We start from the raw sequence: 19,987 nt of genomic DNA, 5'->3' as shown, positions 1-19,987 counted from the left end.
TAGACAATTGTTGAGAATTTTTTCATAGCCTGTAAGAAAGGTAAAATTAATTTTTTAATGATTTTTAGGAAAGTATGACCCCACAGAAACTAGAATGACCCCAAGACTGAAAAGATGATCAATTTCTTTCTGCAGGACCCTAAAACTGATACTGGTTGAAGGCAGGGAAATTATCAGGCAAAAGCTAGAAATGTGAAAAGGAAGTGGACTATGTAAGAGAGGTGTTCTTAGGCTGCAAAAGTGAAATGGAGGCGCAAAGTACTGCCCTGTTTCAGAAATTCTGGAGTTGTTCAATGCCCAACTAATGCCTAAATAAGGAAGATGTGCTTTAACTGCTCCGTGGGTACATCAAATCTGTTGCTCAGTTACTTCAGACTTAGGTAGAAGATTAATAAATTTAAGACCCTTGTTTTATAACCTTGAGCATACGACCAGTTAGCACTGTACTTCCTGAAACACTATGGAAATATGTATGAAAATGTTTTAGAAGATCTATGACTGCAGGAAAAAGCTAAATATATTATGCTTGAATCTTTCTAAGTGTTTGTGAAATAAATTTAGTTTTCATAGAGCTTTTAAAATTTTTTTCTTTACAGTTTTAAATTGGAACAAAAGACTTAAAATTTTGTACCTGGAGAAGAATTGATACAATTTTCTCTGTTCTTCTGCCCCAGCCCCCCCAACCATATCCTGAACATGAAAAAAACTTCATGATGTAAATCACCAATTGCTTGTAAAATCCCAGAATAAACTCTAGACATCAAGGCCCATAATCAATCCGGCTGGTGTCTTACTTTCCAAGGAAAGAATCCAAAATGGCAGCTCAAATGTCTCTGTTTCGTGAGTCATCTGAACTGTGGTACAGTCTTTTGGAGAAAAATGGTTTCCTGAGATTTTCATACGATCATTACACTTCAGTAGAGTAATAAGGTATGTAATGATATGGTATATATACATTTTAAATTCCAGTGTTGTCAAGGAAAAATGTGCATTGCATTAGTGTAACATATTGTGATTTACAGTAGGGCACTTCTGTCCGCATTACTGAATACCAGAGGACCAAGAGTGTCTGTTGGGTCTTATCTATCTGCTCACAGCTGTATTTAAGCAACTAATACACGTTTCTATAAACAACTTGATTTATAGAAAAGGTTGGTGACTGAGAAGTGAAGTTTTCCTGAAGAATAGGAGACATGTCATTCTTCAGGTTAGTGGGGAGATCACAAATGTCCAGCTCCTGTCTTGCCTTTTGGTGTTCAGTACTAACCACTCTCCATACTTCTGAGTCCTTTTAAATGTATGATATATTCTGTCCTTTCCTAAATATTTATTTTATTTTCATGAAACTAAAGTGCTTTTTGTACTTTTATTCTAATTCCTATCATTAACTCTTTGATAGCCTTACTTGATTTTAGGTAGAAACATAAAGGGATTTGACTTTTATTTTTCTGTTTTGGAAACTTAGTTGATTAAGATCTGTAATGGTTTCACCAAAAGTGTTTTCTTTGCATCATGCAAAGATTGACTGCAAATTTTCTTCAAGATGTGAATATTTTTGCATTTATCTAAGCACTTTTTACCCAGGGTGGTTTTGGGTTTGTGGGCTTTTTATTTATATATTTTTAAAACCTGATTCCATATAAAGTCATACATTACATAAGGCTCTGAGGGTGAATTAGTGTAACTTGTGTCACAAACCTGAGTGGTTTTTAGGTATTTCCCCAGAATGACTCTTAGACTCCAAGCCATGCACAGCAGTAATTTTAATTAACATCTGCAGTTTTTGTGATCAGTCCCCACAGCTTGAAAACTCATTCTGTAATTTTGCATAAAGCTACCCTCTGGGGGTATAAGTATGATAAATATGCCCTCCTGATGCAGTTGAAGCAGTGTTTTTAAAGAAGGAATCATTAGCACAATAACTGGATCAGATAAGAGATATATCTTAATATTTTTGTCCTGGTCAGCAGAAAAAAAAATTAAGTAAAATAATCCATGAATTGGTGCATGAAAAAAATAAGATTAGGTGCAGTGAGTTTTCCTCCATATTCTGTCTCAGGTTTACCAGTGGGTAGCTTTTGAGTTGGAAATAGCACATATATTGCCATGTTTAGAAGCCAAAGAACTTATAATCAATAAAGCCTTTAAAACTTTTGGGCACTCATTTTGGGGTTGATAACCACCCCAGATCCTTGACCTATACAACATAAAATGGAATATTAAGAGTTTTGCCTTTTATGTGGTTTTTAAGCCTGTTGCCTAGTAATGTCCTTAGGCGCCCATAATTCTTCAGCTGTGAGAAACAGTGAACAATAGTTCCCAGTTCACCTTTTCTATAGCATTTATAGTCCCTTGCTTCTTTTTCAGTAGTGCATTTTCCAAGGTGAAAAATCCTGCTTGAAAGTCTGCCTTTCCTCATTGCAGATGGCTTTCTTTGCCTTTCTTAATTGGGAGAATAGATTCTTCTAAAATTATTTTTAGCGGGTCTGGAATTTTTTGTCTAGTGATACTTCTGTGCATTTTATACTAGGAAATAATATAAACAGGCTTTATATACATTTTAAATTGAAATTTCCTAGAAAACAAGTCCAGAAGGGATGAGACAGTATCTTTTAGTGCATCCCTAGTACAAAGTGAGTATCAATTATATCACTGTTTTTTCTGAGATGTTTGTCTATGTTATAGTGGCATGTATAGTGACATTTTTTATTGTTCATAGTCCACATGTATGAAAAAAATTCTCTAATATCTTACTGTAGTCTCTTTTTCTTGGTCTTGGCATGATCATTTAATAAATTTATAGATGTGCCAAAGAGAGTAAACTTGATAGAGGCAAGCCTCACTCAGTATAGCTTTAGTCATTTTGTTTGTAAGTTTATTCATAATTCTTTTAAAAATTTGTAAATAAAAGAGATAAAGCTGTCTCATCTAGTAAAAAATACTTGGACATGAAAAGGCAACAGGATAGTGGAGAATCCATTTAATAATTATGATAGTTAATGATCCCAGTGGGGTTTGATATCTACCAGCATCCAGTAACTTTAGCACAGACAGATGGTAAAAGATGGGGGAAATATAGTTGTAGCCTCAGGCAGATACTCAGCTCATGCAGCTGTTTCATGCATTCTGGCAACATGACTCAGTTAAAATCAAATAACATTCCTTATGCCAATATTTCTTACCTGCATATGAAACCAGTTGTCTTTCATTTTGCAAAAACATGATAATTCAAAGAGCATTAAAAAATGTACTGTTTCTCACACAGAATTTATATCTTGCAGCTGCACGCTAATCCAAGTGCAATGGAGTAGAGTTTCACTTTATCAGCCAATCATAACTTTAAACTGTTTTCACAATTCATCGTACAGTTTTTAAAGCCAGATTTAAGTCTGTATATGAAAAATAGTCTACTTGATGTATGAAACCATAGATTAGTCAATATGTATTTAAAGAAGTACTTCAGTAATAGCAGAAGAATGACTTCAGAGAATTTACAGACTAAACTCTGAATTATACATGTGGAATGTAAGTGTTAGGCCATCAGTACATTTAGGACTATGTGTGAGAGGAGTAGCTGAAAAATACAGTTAATTACCTAAAATAATACCTGATTCAGCTTCTTTTACAGCTGTCATATCAAGATTATTTGTCTATCCCATATCAGAGAATCATAGCATCATTTGGGTTGGAAAAGACCACTAAGATCACTGTTTACCCATCACTAACCCATGTCCCTCAGTGCCACACTTAAATGGTTTTAAACACCTTCAGGGAGGGTGACTCCACCACTGCACTGGGCAGCAGTCCTTGACAGTATTTTTGGTGGAGAATTTTTTCCCAATATCCAATCTAAACCTCTCCTGGTTTCTTGTCCTGTCACTTGTTAACTGGAAGGAGAGACCAACCCCCACCTGACTAGAATCTTTCAGGTGTTGTAGATTGATAAGGTCCCCTTCAGCCTTTTCTCCAGGCTAAACACCCCCAGCTCCCTCAGCTGCTCCTCATCAGACTTGTACTCCAGCCCCTTTCCCAGCTCTGTTGCCCTTCTCTGTATAAACTCCAGCACCATAATGTGTGTCTTGTCTTGAAGGGCCCAAATCTGAACCCAGGATTTGAGCTGTGGTCCCAACAGTGCCCAGTGCAGGGGGACAATCGCTGCCCTGGTCCTGCTGGCCACACATTGCTGATACAGCCAGGATGCCACTGGCCTTCTTGGCCACCTGGGCACATCTGGGCTCATGGTCAGCTGCTGTCAAGCAGCACCCCCAGATCTTTTCCTGCCAGGCAGCTTTCCAGCCACTCTGCCTCCAGTCTGGAGATGCAGGGTTGTGACCCAAAGGCAGGATCCACCTTTACCTTGTTGAACCTCACACCACTGGTCTTGGCCCATTGATCCACCCTATCCAGACCTCTCTGCAGAGCCCTTCTACCCTCCAGCAGATCAACACTCCCACCCAGCTTGGGGTGTCATTTGGGGTGCAAATTTACTGAGGATGCCCTCCATCCCCTCACCCAGAGCATTGATAAAGACATTGATGGAACTGGCACAAATGTGGAGCCCTGGGGAATGCCACTTGTGCCCCTGATCCCTTAACCAGCTATCTCAAGGCACTGGCTTCTAGTTTGCTCTTTTATTTCTGAGAGAAGATACAGACTACGTACTAGCTAGAGTAGATGTGTTGTGTCTGGGTATTGCTGAACCTGTTCATTACTTCCTTAGTTAGGATCATTGAAGAAGATGAACAAACAACTAAATTTCTGCTTGTGATGACAAGTGCCATGAAAATATGCTAGGAGATTATCTTTGTCCTCACAAGACACTGCTGAGAATTGAATTACAGCTCTATAAAAAAAAAGCGCATCATGGTTCCTATGACTTCTTTAATTCTCTCTTAGTGATTATTAGAATTGAAGAAATATTAATTCTTGTATTTGGGAATAAGGGGGAAAATCATAATGCACATAGTCAGCACTCCTCTTTGCACACCAACAGTCAGGTTGTGGCTAAGAGTCTGTGACATAGATGGGACTGGATTGTATATCCAGAGAAGTGTTTCATACTTCATCTTCTCTGTCTGAAAGTGTCAGGAGAGTTCTGAGATATAATAAATATACTATACTATATAATACTATACTATACTATAATATAATAATTAACATAATGATTTGACATTATTTTCCATGGGTCAGGCTTGTGTTTTAATAGGAAAAGAAGAAAGAAAAATTTTGTTTTTCACACTCATATTATTTTAACATACTTTTTTGTTCTTATTTTTATTCTATGGTTCTTCACTCTTTTTATTCTATACAGGCTCAGATAAATTTGTTTTAATATGGGAAAAAGTTTTTTTCTGTTCTTAGAGGTTTATGGTGCTTAGTCATGTGGTTGTACAGTAAAAATTACAGCAGTGACTGCATGTGTGACTGTAGTGGTCTCCATTTACACAACACAATTAAATGTACTCAGACTTAGGTATACCCTCATGTACCAATTTATTAATGAACTCTAAGTATGACTTAGAAAAGAAAGCTTCCAGGAATAAAAAACTATTCAAGCTTTATACCTATTCCATCTTTTAAAAATCTTTTTACTGTAATGTCTGATACATTTTTTAATTTATGCCAATTAACATATTTGTCTACTTTTGCTGTTATCAAGCTGTTAAACATATTACTATTTAGCCTTATTTGGGTATGAAAAACGTCTTTCCTATTTCAACTTTGTTTTTTTATAAGTAACTTCCTGCTACAACAATATTTTCTGGAAAAAAGTCAAGAATATATAAATATCTTAAACAGGTTTTACAAGTTAACAATTTTGCTGTAATTAGTCTTCAGGCTACCTCTGGCTCCATGGATTTAAAGCTATCAGAGTTTACTGTTTTGTGAAAAATATGTTTTACTTTGTTTGGACATGCTTGTCATAAGTTTCTCAGTATATCATTATGCTTTAAAACCTCCCACTGGCAGCGTCTGGAAGGAAAAAATGTAGTGTAAACTATAGAAGACCTAATGGCAGCTTCCTGCCAATGTTCGTTCTTGAGTCAACAATGCTAGTTTTTGTTTTTGCTTTTGTGAAAATATGTCACAATCTAGTCTTTCATATAAGTTGGCTATTTTTTTAGCAGCCTAGTAGAGCATATATCTGAATCTTCTACTTTCCCTGATTTTTTCTCCTTTTCATTCCATGGTATCTGTGTTTCTGGTCATGCCACCAGTGAGTGAACATATAAATTATACACCTAAAAACACTCATCACTAGAAAATTTATTGCTTCTAATATCTTTCTCATGAACAGTTGTGTTTATTTCTGAGTTGACTTCTCTGGTAAAGACAGCAATGTGCTTAGCTTTGGTTCAGTTCTTTGTTTTTTCAAGACTTTCATTTTAGATATTACAGTGTATATGGGACCATGTGGGCTTTTAACCATAAGCCTGTGCTGGGAATAGGAGAATGTTTTTAACTTATAATTACAATGCTGAGTAAGAATAATAGTGGATTGCTGTCATTAACTCTACTACTTCTGTCTTACTGAAGCAACGGGCAGCACATGTGAGAAGAACATATCCTCCTGACAGAGTATATAATTGGCATTTTTTTCTTTTTCCCTTTGAAATGCTATTTGGAGAAGGCAGGAGGCAGGGAGGAAGGTTGCTGTCCTTTTAGATAAGGAACTTGAACCTTCTTTCCTATGTTCAGAAAACTTAAGTTATTTGGTTTGGGAAATCTTTTATCTTCTGGGCCTCCCTTTGGCAGCTTAATTACTAACTCGGCTTAGTTAAAGTGAAGGAGAGATATACAAAAAATACTGTCTTTTAAAAGTAGATGCTCTTCTTTTTTCTTCTTCAAAAAACAAAAATCAAATCAAAGCAAACTTATTTAAGCATTCTTTGCCAGTATTTTGGCTTTTTTTCTATGAAATACTAGTTTATTTGTAGTATTAGAATAACATAGTCAGTATTATCTCATGTTCGTGTGCATTTATAGCAGTGAGAGTTACTCTTTTGTGATGGCTAATTTTCCTTGCTCTTGAGTTGGAATGTTGTATAACATTACATCAAGTACCACGACAGATTAAACTATATTCATAATGCAGTACAGTAGGATAGCACTTATTCAAACAACTTATATCACACCCCATTTATCCAGGAGACTCATGGGTTTGTATTATGAGGAGTCACTGTTGGACAGGAAGACATGTACAGCAGGGAAGTTTGGATAACCAGGATCATACTGTGATTATTTAGGCTTTCTGTTGACCAAATCCATTATATGTAGAAAGGCTATATATCTTTTTTGTTCATTTATAGAGACCCTCTGTAAGATTTCTGTAAGATTATGCTATGAATTTACAGAACAGATGTTGAATTATAAACCACTATTTTTGATCTTGTCATGAACAGTAGATTTTAGATAAGCACCAGCACAAAAAAGATCCCAGATTGAAAAAGCCAACTTAGAGCAAGAGAATTGCTGATCTTTACTTTGAAAAATATTTTTTTTACCTATTGTAAACAGTGTTTCTTAAACACTTAAAACACTTAACTTTCAAGTGCCAAGCTCTCTTCCTAGATAAGAAAATATTCAAAGCACATCTTATATGTATGCAGCATTATTTTCTCAGTATCCCTTATACCAATCAAGATCAAGAAAAATCCAAAATCTTTTATTAAAAAACACCTGTAGTTGTCTAAACTGTTTTGCCTAAATGAGTGAGAATTATTGAAAGTTCCTGTAGCTCTCTCTCTGTGGAGGTTTTGCTTTGTAGGTGTTTCCTGTGAAATTCATCTTAGAGAGGGGAAGGAATTTAAATGTCATTTATGTGCACGTGTGTTCTCACTGAAGTGATTTTGAAACTATTATGTATCCACAAGAAACTGGAGAAATTAGATATTTGGAAATGGAAATTGGTGGTCTTCCAGGCAATATTGGATCTAAAAGTGCTAAATCCTTTAAAAAATAAACCTTGATTCAGACTGGAATGTCTTGGCTTGATCTTAAAGGTGATATTATGAAGGCCTTCTAGCTGTTGACTAGCCTCAAAGATAATTATCTGCACATTCCAATCTTGTTCTGCCATCAGCAGTGTCTGAGGCCTAAATGGAGCAAATGTTATTTCCCCTAGAAATATATTATATTTAGACTATCCTCATTCCCAAACATTTAAAAAATATTTGTATCTTATTTGAAATACAAAGAATAAAATAAATAAGTATATGACCTGCTTCTAGCAGTCCTGTGTGCTTAATTTCAGCCATTGTAGGCAGTTTTCTAACTGAAACTATGTTAGGAGCAACCAGTTATATTATTTGGGTTACTATTTTTGTTGGGCTGTAGATGAAAGAATAACCTTTTCTTTGCTGAACATTTTGGAGACAATATTTCTTAAAACACATCAATACAATGTAAATTTCATTTACTGCAGCAGGTACTGGAGCTAATTTGAGGGACTGACTATCCCTTCTGGAATGGAATATAGGCAGTATCAGGCATCTTTAAATGGATAGAAAAGCTTTCCTGCCTTAAAAAACTGACACCTTAGTTCATACTTCATCACTGCTTATTTACTACACGATAAGTCTAAGAATCGTCTGGGTTTGTACTCTTAAGTTCTGCTTGCACAATTGAAATACAAATTTGATTCCTTTAAGGACTGCTGGGTATAGCAGAGACTTCTGTAATAAAGTTTTTCTGTAGGACAAAGGCCTGTAAAATTTGGAAAAGAAGGGAAACATCAGTTTATAAATACTGTTTAAATATGTATCTTTGCAAGTGCACTCTAATATAGTTTTAATGTATTCTCCTTGTGGGATTGTGTGTTCCATGGATACAGACTCTAGATCTTAAAAAATCCTTCAAATGAACAACTTGATGTGTGTGTCATCTCTGTTCTCCAAAGCCAAGCCTGCCTTTAGAAGGGAGGGATGTAAAAATAATAAAACATGTCCCCATGTCATGAGAGTTATTCTACAGAATATGAGCAGTGACAAGTGAGTTAATTTACAGGAAAGGCTAAGGAGGTCGAAAATAAAATTCTCATCGAGGCCAGTTTAATTCTCCCATCTGCTAGTTTTGTAAGTCTTGACATTTAGCTCGTGGTCTGAATGCCCATATATTTTGCCTCAAAACTGAGGGAATAATATCAAGTTGTAGATCTGCATGTTTTCTCTTTATACTCTCCTGAATGTTGCCTCATGTGGGAAGAGACTTGAGAGACTTAAAAGGAAAACAAAACTTTTAGATGAGGAATAAAAAGCAGCTTATATTAGTTAAAGATTCTGTGACTTCTGTACTCTTCCTTTTTTCATCTGGTGAGAAGTACTATTATTCTCATCAAAGTCTGTCTAATATATTTTGCCTACAAAAATACAAAGCTATATAAAACTTGTATTTTTTTATAAGCCTAACTTATAAAAGCCTATTACTTTGGTATCTAAATAATGCCCATACAAGAGGAGTTACAATAGTAAAACCTTTAGTAAATTCCACAGAGAAGTTATTATGGTTCAGACCAATGCTTTAGAATATAATTTCTCTTGGGTTTCTTCTTATTAACTGGTTCATAATTTATCTGTACAGAAAATTTCTTCATAAACAGAATTTCTGCATCTTATGAGACTGCCTTTCGTAAGGCTTCCCTTTGTAATATAATGTAAAGTGCAATTTAAGAAACACAAATGCTCGACCTAAATACTGATAACTGCTCTTCTTCACTATTTACTCTAACACATGGCAAAAAATGCTGGTAATCACTCAGTGAGGAAAGCTGCCTTACCCAAGGTTTTGAGCATATAACCCACTGAGAAGCTGAGCAATAACTGCTTCCTAAGATGTGGGAAATCAATGAACTTCCATAGGGAAGATCTGTTAGAATATTTCAACTTTCAGAAAGTAAAATACTATTTTCTGCTGCCTCTTCCTAGTATTTTGTTGTACCTGGTAGAGCCTATGGAAGAGCCCAGTAATGTGAAGAGTCATATAAATATTACAAACTTCTGCTGCCCCTTTTCAGTCTAGCAAAACAGAATCTTTCACTCCGTGGAAATGTATTTGGCTGGTCTGTCATCGAATGACAGAGAGAGACAAAATGAGACAAAAAGTTTAGGTTGTACAACACTGAGTTGCAATATTTGTATTTTTATTCTTGCTCCAAATTCTCATGAACTGTGACAGAATTGAAATATTTGTTTTCTTTGTAGATGAAGCAAAGGTTTTAGTGGCAGTTCTTTTTCTTCACCGAGGTATACTCACTGAAATTTGCTTTGATTTAGTAAAGTGTTTTGATTTAGTGTAATAGTCAGACAGTGTGGCTTTGTTGCTTGGAAAAGTGCAAGTTCTAGAATTCAGAATCTTAGTTTTTTTCCCAAAAATGTGAACTATTGCTCAATTTCCCAAAGAGATAGAGATGAACTTTTCAGGAGCTTACCTGGTAAAAAGGCATTGTTCTGAAGTCTTTTACTTCCCTTTCCTTCAAATAGTTATTGAGAAAAAATGTTCAGTTTCAGAAAGATGATATTTCTTGGGCTATCTTCCTTCAGTGCTCTCTCCCCCCACCTGATTTTCTTCTCCCACCTCTGTAATCACAGCAAACCATTCTTACAGTTTCTTTTCTGCATCCTGTGTGTGTGGCATTGTGCACATGGTGTCTCTGTGCAGCGCCTGTGTGGCTGTGCGGTTGTGTGGAAGGACCTGTTCAGTTGCTGCACAGTTTCCTCCTGATGAGCTCGTGCGACTGCAGCGCTGTGGAGCCATCGAAGGGCTCTGCTCCTGCCCTTGGCTTTTGCTAAATGCTGGCAGTGCTGCTTCCAGAGACAGCTGAGCCTGTGCCCCCACCTGCCACCTGGCTCCCTTTTCACACAAGTTCTATTTCCTAGGGTTGATGCTGAATTCAGCTCAGCATCCTGCCCCTCGAGCCCTGCTTCTTCCAGCCAGGGGAATTTCTCTCTCCTGTGTCAGCTGAGGGAGGCCCTGTGACCTGGGACTGATGTACCCAGTGAGGTTGTTCCTGTGTAGTAGCTCTGGGGATAGCTTCATGGACAGGGAGCTACAGTTTGAGCAAGATTTCTCTTTAGTGCACTAAAAAATTGACATGCTGATTGTGAACTGCCTTCATGGAGGAATTCCTGTTGACAAAATCTGGGTTGATATTTTTGCTCCATCATGTGATCATTCCTAGCTTATCATGTGTTAATAATGGAGTCCAGTTGTCAGACATTTTGTTGTCCCCATCAGGCCTCCCTGACTGTCCCACGGGCTGCCCTACCCTGGACAGTCTCATAAGCACTTCAGTTATTTTTCTATTGACTAGTCTCTCCCTGAAGTGACTCTCCAAAGCTGTTTTTAATTGCTTTATTTTAAATTATTATATTACCCTATTAGTAAACTTGTGTTGCTTGTGTTCTTTCTGTATCTGAAAAATTAAATAAGTCAGCTGCTGGTAGTTCTGCTCCATGTATTCTCCAGTACTTTCCCCATGGCTCTGAATAAATTTGACTCAGGTTGTAACTGTCAATTGCTACACCAAGTATTAAAATTTTTCTTATTAAGATTGATCTGTAACTGGGTGTGCCAGAGCTAAAACTTGACTCTTTCATGAAAGACATATTTGACTTTTTTAAAGTTATTGATAGAGTTGATATTGTACCATATAATTGTACTATATACAATTTTAAGGAGATAACATGTCCGTGCCACTGACTTTATGTATGCCAAGCCAATAAAATATTACATAAATAATTTCATAGCATAAATGCCATAGGATTAAGTAAATAGGGCAATATTATCTGTATTAAGAGAAGAGCACAGATATGTCTGTTGGGCACTCAATAGTCACTTGAACTTTTAAAGTCACAGAACTTTTAAAGATGGCATGAAATTTTTATTGATGCAGAAGCTATATCTTCCAATCAGTTGCATGAATCTTTACATTTCTGCCTATCAATATGGTTTATTAATATTCATTGTGTCAAACCTTGTTAAGAAATTGTTTTTTCTGAGATTCCTCACATAAATTTTCCATACATATTTTCATATAATAACATTTTCACTTTAATAAGTCTTACTTGCTATTTCACAATATGCAAGCACAGTTCAGGGTGTGGAAAACCTCATACTTACATAAACTACCTGCTTGCAGTAAGACTTTGCACACACCACGTGAATCTCTGCTGTGTTTGGATACATTCTAAGGAAGCATTTCTAACTTTAATAATATATTGGGATTATGGATTAAAAGCAGTGAGGAAATAGCTTTGTGCAGTGTAACCTAACAAGCGTGCTAAGAATCAACTTTTGGCAAGAAAACTCCCAATTTGCCCTCTCTCCCAGAAGTTGACCTGGTGGATGAAATAGTAGATGTGTGCATGATTCTAGGCATGCCTTCTCCAAAGATCAACATTTGTACACACTTTAGTCACCTTTTATACGCAGTGCTATTGACATTAACCAGGGAGGCTGCTCTGACAGCGCTGGGCTTTAACACCAGCTAAAGAGTTGCTCTGCTCTGCTTGCATGGTTTATCTGAAAGGACTCAACACCAAAATCACACAGCCTAATTGTTTTCAGCCCATAAGGGTTCTCTTCCAGATGCAATATCCTTTAGGACAATTGAGTGTCCTACTGAAATCAGCATATGTTCAATAGTCACTCAATTTACTTTACTTTTATTCTTCTGAAAACATTAGATCGAGCCCTGTAATTTACCAATACATTATATCAAATTTGCTTTCACTTGCCTAACTATAAAACACTTTTCATGCTACTTTTGTGATTCGGTTTGGACAGTATCAAACAAGTGTAAGAGCAGGAGGATTAAAATACTTTAAATCCTACTTTTAGTAATGAAGTAATCTCAGTGGGGTTTTTGATGTCAAATTCTGTAGCATGGCATCCCGTTTGATAATTGTGCTGTTGTGTTCCTGAGGACATGGCCCTTCCCTGGGGACTGCTGCTTCAGTGTATCTGGTGCTCTGTGTTGAGATGCCGCTGCATTGCTGGCTGATGTCACTGGCCCTATGCATCCAGTCTTTTACGGGCTGAAAAACCAACTTGGAATTTATAAATTCTGCTTAATATTCTGCCAAATCCTTCACTTATGATGTTTATTTTAAAGCTTTTATGCATTCTAGGGTACAGTTACTTTTCTCTGACAATTTCCAATGTTGTAACATGTGTCTAATTTTTTTGTTTGGAAGGGTTCAGCAGCATCAGCCTTCATAACTGTACTGGTTTTGTTAGACCTGTTTCCTGGGTTTCAAAACTGTGATGGAAGTCAGAGGTGAGGAATTTGTCTATGAATGACAAACAGGATGAGAAGAGAGTAGAGGGGAGGGTGACAAAGTTTATTTCCATGTCTTGCAAAGCTCAGGATGACACTTTGCTATGTCTGTTTGCTTTTGTGAAAAACACCTTTGCAGTGAAACTGTAGAGGTAGTTGCACGCTGGAGAAATTTGCACTAGGAACAGGAAGAAACAAGGTATTTACAGCCCATATTGCAGGACAGCACTGGCAATTTTAAAAGCAGTAGGTCCACATGGCTGGTTCTGGCCCTCCTGTAGGTGTATAATTGAATTAGCCATGAGATAAAGTGGTTCCCTGCGTGGCCAGCAGCTGCTGGCACAGGATCCTGGCATGCCTGGTGCTCACCTTCACTGTGCAAGGCACAGGCAGTGATGTCAAGGGCTGAGATCTCCAGCCTGAGATTTGAAAGAGCTGGTAGGTGGATATTTGGTGTGTACAAATTCTGGCTTTTATCTGTGTTCTCTCATCTCTGTGAATGGGTTTTCTATGCCCTCTTAGACCAGTGACAGAATAAATTTGTAGGAAAGCCACAAAGAGAAAGTTTGAGGATTATAGCCTTTCCTTTTTTACAATCTCATGCTTAATCTTGGGGGAAAACCTCCAAATATTATTTTTATTAAATTAGTCTTCACAGGGCTGGAGATAACAGAAATTTATGTAGTGTGTAACTTGGAGTAGAGAAAAGAAATGCATCTCCTTAGGAAATGAAAAAAAAATCCTTTCAAAACAACTGGATGCATTCTTCCACTGAATGACTTATTATCAAAATGTATCCAGCTTTACTGAATGAATGTAATTGTTTGTTAAACTTTTAGAAAATGTAATGGTTAATATTTTAATATTAAAGTAAAAGAATCTCTAAATAGATGGATTTCTTTATTTCTTTTTACTATATAAAATTCATAAATTATCTGTGTGCTAACACAAGATTAGGTTTTAAAATTAAATAGGTGTGAAATTTTTGTAGAGCTACTGGTACTTGAAAAAGTCAGGGAAATCCAAAATTCTTGTATTTATCACCCATATTGTTGCCAAAATGAAGTGCCAACCCTTTAAAGGTAGTAGTAGTAACCATACTAACCTTGATTGCTGGAATGTTGCCAGCTCTTCATCATCCTGCAGAAATATGTTAAACTTGAACTGAGAAAACATGCAATTGTCCCTCCCCCTGTTCATTCCCACAAACTGGAGCAGTATTATGTTAGCCTGAGTTGTACTGAGCCGAATCCAATCTGGAATTAAGAATGCTCCAGGGCATTTTTAATAAACTGTCATTCATTTGAACTCTAACCTCCTTTAATTTGCAGAATCTGGTAACGCAGATGTATTCTTCAGCCACATTCATTTCTTTTTCTTTTCTTATCTTGGTGTGGAACACTGCTGATAGCACTTAAAAATGTGAAGCTGCAGAACAAGTAAAAAGTGTTCATTGACAATAGACTCAAAACTAAGAAACGATTACTGTAGTTTAGTTTGCTGGGTTTCTGCCATTCTGAAATGTAAACTTAATTCTAGTGCAGATTTTAATAAAATCCTCAAAGTGCCGAGGTTAGTTAAGCTATTTCTGAAAGTATAAAAAAAAAAAGGCTTTTATTACAAAATGCAAAGGATAAAATGGGCCATTGTCTTGCAAAAGGGAAGAAAACCCAGCTAATAACATATTCAGGGCATAGAGTACTCTTCAGCTAAGTGTATTCACTGAGGTTCTCACTGTAAACTCTTTCAAAACTTGTATTCCTGGGAATTCAAAACATGCAGGGTTTGTGATTAACAGCATTTACACTGAGGGATAGGGGTGGGAAAAGAGGGCAGCTTCCAAGTGGGAACTTGGAAGCCCCCAGCTCCTCTGCCCCTGCCAGGTGGTATTGCTGGGCTGGGGCAGGGGTTGCCCAAAACCAGAATTTTCATCTATAATACTGCCTTCAGTGGTAAATTTTTCATTGTAACAAGTCTGCTGCAGCTATAAAATTGACATGGTGAGAGGATGGTTTGTGTAACTTCAACATCCACAGGTTTACATTTGATAGGAGTTGAATAAAAAAATAAACAAACCAGTTTCTTGTGCACATGCCCACCAGTTGAATTCAAGCTGTAGGTGCTGGTAGAACAGGTAGGAAAACATGCAACCATGAACTTGGGTCACATTCAAAAAATGAAGGAAGAAGTAGCTTCCAAATACTGTGTTGAAAGTGTAAATGACAATAAAACTTTCGACATGTGTTAACGATTTATGGTTTGAAAAAGTTTTCATATTTTAGTTTTAAAAGATTTTTTCCCATCTCATTTAGACTTTGATCTCTTTTGTATGGTAATGTAAGAGTATGTTATTAATAGACATTAACAAATCCACAGCTTTTTTTTCCACAAGTCTTTAATTCTCTTAAATGTTTTGAAATGTAAATTATGTGATATATATAATGTGAACTTGGGTGAGAATTCAGTCAATCATCAGGTTGGGTACCAAACTGAGAACATGGAAAGGGAGAAAAATAATACTAAAAATACAGAAGTGCAAGAATTCTGCTTTTTTACATTCTCATTTGCCCAACAAATTTGCAAGTGCAGAGTGTCTTGGTGTTTAAAGATACTGTCTCAAAGCTGGAGTCTGTATGAATTAATGAATTTTCAGTTCTGATCCTTACTACATTTCTATTAAGATATGTTTCCTGGAATTAAATTGTAGAGTGGATGCTCAGCAGACACTAGATGAAGTTTTTAAAAGGTACAAGGAAAAGCCTAAGAAATAACCCAGAAAACAGTTAGAAATATATGTTTTAGTAGTTGACTCTTGAAGTTGTTGGACACAGCATGGGTTTATGTTCTTGAACTAAAGCAGAAGATGAAATACGTGGTGTTATATTAGAAATTGAATCTGTTTTTAAAGAAACACGATCTGACTCCTTCTGGCCTGTTAATTCTTTTTTTTCATGGGATTTAAGTGCATATCCAGCTTTTCTATTTCTTTAATTCCCTCAAGTATATGTTCTCTCTGCTATTTCTACTATAAATGTTCACTAGACAGTCATTTCACAAAGGAATCTCAAGTCATCATCTTTCTTCCTGGTTTCTTCAGGGGAATCTTGCATCTGCAGAAACTCATGATTGGCACTCCTTACTGTTTCATGGATAGCACCATTACACTGCTTTTACTTTCTGAGTGGAAGGTTCAAGATCCGTAGTTTCAATGCTACTGGTAATTCTGATCTGCATTCATGAAATACAGCTTCTTTTGCACTGCAGGGTATCAGACACATTCTAGTATTTCATTGTTTGTATTAGAGTGTTTGTATAGATGGTGTGGAAGGAGTAAGTAATCAGTGTATCATTGGCAAATTGGCTGTGAGTCCTCATTGTAATTCATGACAACTCTATTATTTATTTGTATTATTTATTGAACTTTTTATATGAAAGCCCATGTATATTGGAATCCAAACGAAAATGTGACTTACTAGCACTGCTTGCTAGGAGGCTTTGGAGAACAGTTAAGCATGAGCTTGGGAGAAGCAGCCACACTGATATGAGCACTGTGGAATTTGGTCAGAATTTTCAATTTACAGCAAAATTGAACTCATTTCAATGCTTTGCATGGCATGGATGAATGGAATATATCCTCTTCCCCATTTTATTTTATTTTTTTCATTTAGAAGTTCTTCCTGAAGTGTTTTCTAGTTTATAAAATAATAATATTTGGACAAAGGAGGTGAGAAAGAACATACAGGAAATAGACATTCATTATTCAAATCCTTTTGTCTCACTAAAAAAAATCTATTTCACTTTATGTAAACTGTACCAGTTGAAGAGGGGGAATCCCTCTGGCATGCTCTTTATTGGAGGCCATTCACATAAAATGATTCCCCCCACAAGTAAAGCTTCTGCTGTCTGTTGTCAGACAGGAGTCATTGTAAAGTCTCCATTCTTCAGTGTGTTCTTTAAATTTCTCCATGCTAAGGAAAGAATGGGATCACCACAACTTTCCTACACTTCATGCTTCAGAGCTTCTCACAGTTACCAGGAGGAAAATAACTTGCTTGTTATTAGAGCAGTTACAGACATTTAAAGTTCAGGATGATAGAATAATTTGATTAGAAGGGACCACTTGAGGCAATGCACTATAAAGCCCTACCCAAAACAGGAATAACTTCAAAGTTGGATCAGATTCTCCAGGCTTCATTCAATCAAAATCTTAAAATACTCAAGGACTGCAGAGTTTACAGTTTCCCTGAGCAACCTGTTTTGCAAAGGTGTGCATTTTTAATGAAAAATGTTGGGTTTTCATGAACACTTTCATATTAAAACATGCATCTATAACTGTATTTAAAATTTCTGAAATTACTTCTATGATGAATTACCACCACACTGAATTTAAATAATACAAAGTGTGCAGGACATATTTATAAATTGTATCTACATGTGGCAGTGGCCCAGGTTAAATAGGTTTCTGGTGATCTGTGTTAGTTCTATTTTGTATAAATATTGTTTATTACTAATGGATTAATGGAAACTTTGAGGGTTTTTTTTTTGGTTTTGAAACACCACTGTTAGTTTTTCAAACAGTTGTGATAGGAAGAGATTTGAACAGCCATTTATGGAAAATAATTAATTTACTATGTTTCCCCCCCCTCCCCCGCATTTATATGGATTTAATATTTTCTTGTTGTAAAGAATATGGAATTTAAAATATCCTCTCCCTTAGGTAGAAGAGCTGATGAATGCACTGGAAAAGACTAGACAAGAATTAGATTCTACCAAAGCCCGTCTTGCCTCAACACAGCAGTCTTTGGCTGAAAAAGAAGCACATCTGGCTAACCTGAGAATAGAGCGAAGAAAACAACTTGAAGAAATTCTAGAAATGAAGTAAGTCCCTTGATTTCTCTAATTTCTAGGAGAAAAAAAGAAAAAAGAAAAAAATTACTTTTGCCATAGGAGAATTTTTTGATGGGTTTCTTTTGGTGTAATTTTTTATTTTTCTCTGCATATATTTAAGTCTGAATCTAAGTACTTCTAATAGTTTTAAGACACTTAAATTCATTTAAAAACACAGAAGTGCAAAAATCTGAATTTTAGAAGTACTCAACATTTTTTATAAATTGTTCTTTGTTACATGCAAATAAAAATATCAGCACTATATAACTTCTATGAGAAACCGAGAATCTAAAGCCCCATCTCTCAGTGGAAATGGAATGCTGGAATCTCTGCCACATTCAAGGGAAGGGAGTTATTAACTTTCTATTGTTGGTGCAAAGCTTATTGTTTTGAATTGGTTAAAAACACCCCCAAATTAACAAAGAAGTTTTTGCATAGACTGTATCAATGTGTACGTGTGTTCAGAATGAAAAAGGAAGAGAGACATATAATTTAAATCTAACTTCCTTCATGCAAAGAAAAGTAAATATCTGTAATTATGGGGCATTAAAGCTCTGATTTGATCTTTAAAATTGGCAAAAAGGGTGAGCCTGCTATGGTAATTGTGTACTTAACATTCAGCAACAAAATTTCACAGTTGTAATTTTGAAATAGTTTTTTGAGGGACAAAGATATATAATTTCAGGTCCATTGTTGTAGTTATCCTTTCATTTTAAGGGAAGTGAAATAATCAGGAAAATTTGTTTTCATAATGTTATTTTAAATAAGACAAAGTGGAAATGGAGTCGCATACTTAGCAGGGTTTTATAAAAGTGTATTTTAAGAATGTCTGCCATGTAATACAGGTGCAGAAATACTGTAATGAAAGCACAGATGTTTCCAGGGATATCTAAAGAATTTCTGGTTTGACTTTAATGAGGTCTATATCCATACAGGAAAATGGAATCACATATGAGTTAGAATACTATGTGACATTATATTCTGTTATCTTCTATAATAGATAAATTTTTAAAGTTTTTTTAAAAAAATTCTGTTATATGTACATAGTAATTGTCCCATCTTAACTCAGATGCTCAGTACCAGTCATGTATTTTCTGTTTAATGCTTTGGTCTGTTTCCTGAAGTGCTTTTTTTTTGTCCTAATCCTAAGATTTTTATTTTTTTTAATCATAATTTACAGTTACAATTTACAATTACAGTTGATGAATGAAATAGAGAAAAAATCTTTAATTCTGTTACTTTGACTTTTTAAATTTGGTACACAAAATCTCACAAAACATGGAAAATGAGGCTGGTGAAAACTGGTGAGGTAGAACTCATTTTGACAAAAGCTGTTCTATTTTATGAGTGAGGGGCTGGGTGAGTAGTATTAGAGGTGAAAGAATTAGTAGCAAAGATCCTAGTTAGGAATAGTGTGGAATTTAAAATGAGATATAAACATATAAAGTGTTTTTCGGTATAAATTCTAAAACTAAAATAATAGAATTACCAACCTAGTCCAATGGAAGGTGTTCCTCCCATGGCAGGGATTTGGGAAATAGATGATCTTCAGGGTCCCTTCAAACCCAAACCATTTTATGATTCTGCTCATAAATGTTTTAGAAACAATTCAGATATTTAATTGCAGTAGTGTAATTTTTGAAATTGCTCACTGTAATAAGTGAAGCAAACCTTATAAAACTGCTTCATTATTACAGAATATGCTCAATATTGTTTTTTAAAAAATGAACAAGATATTTTCAAAAACAGATTTTTGATGCTAGCTAGGACCTAGACAGCTGCAGAGAGAATAATGATAATTCTGTGTTGTAATAATATAATAAA

The 19,987-nt window shown here is 35.8% G+C and overlaps 1 protein-coding gene across 5 annotated transcripts in view; it reads left to right on the top strand.

Moving 5' to 3' along the window:
- ERC2 (ELKS/RAB6-interacting/CAST family member 2) overlaps positions 1-19,987 on the top strand; it is a 408,254-nt gene that overhangs the window by 192,728 nt on the left and 195,539 nt on the right. For all 5 annotated transcript variants that reach the window (XR_015773654.1, XM_088061786.1, XM_088061785.1 and 2 more), the window contains one exon: positions 17,994-18,154. Coding sequence is in view for 4 of the 5 variants with exons in the window: in XM_088061786.1 (XP_087917912.1) it covers positions 17,994-18,154 (161 nt within the window). In the remaining variant the exon portion in view is untranslated. The remainder of the gene's footprint in view (positions 1-17,993; positions 18,155-19,987) is intronic.

Source organism: Pseudopodoces humilis, chromosome 13 (genome assembly GCF_049639895.1).
Source record: "Pseudopodoces humilis isolate 2021_Gansu_Grassland_sample_001 chromosome 13, ASM4963989v1, whole genome shotgun sequence".
NCBI lineage: Eukaryota > Metazoa > Chordata > Aves > Passeriformes > Paridae > Pseudopodoces > Pseudopodoces humilis.
Note: the sequence above shows the minus strand (reverse complement) of the source record. Positions and strands in the feature narration are given on the sequence as shown.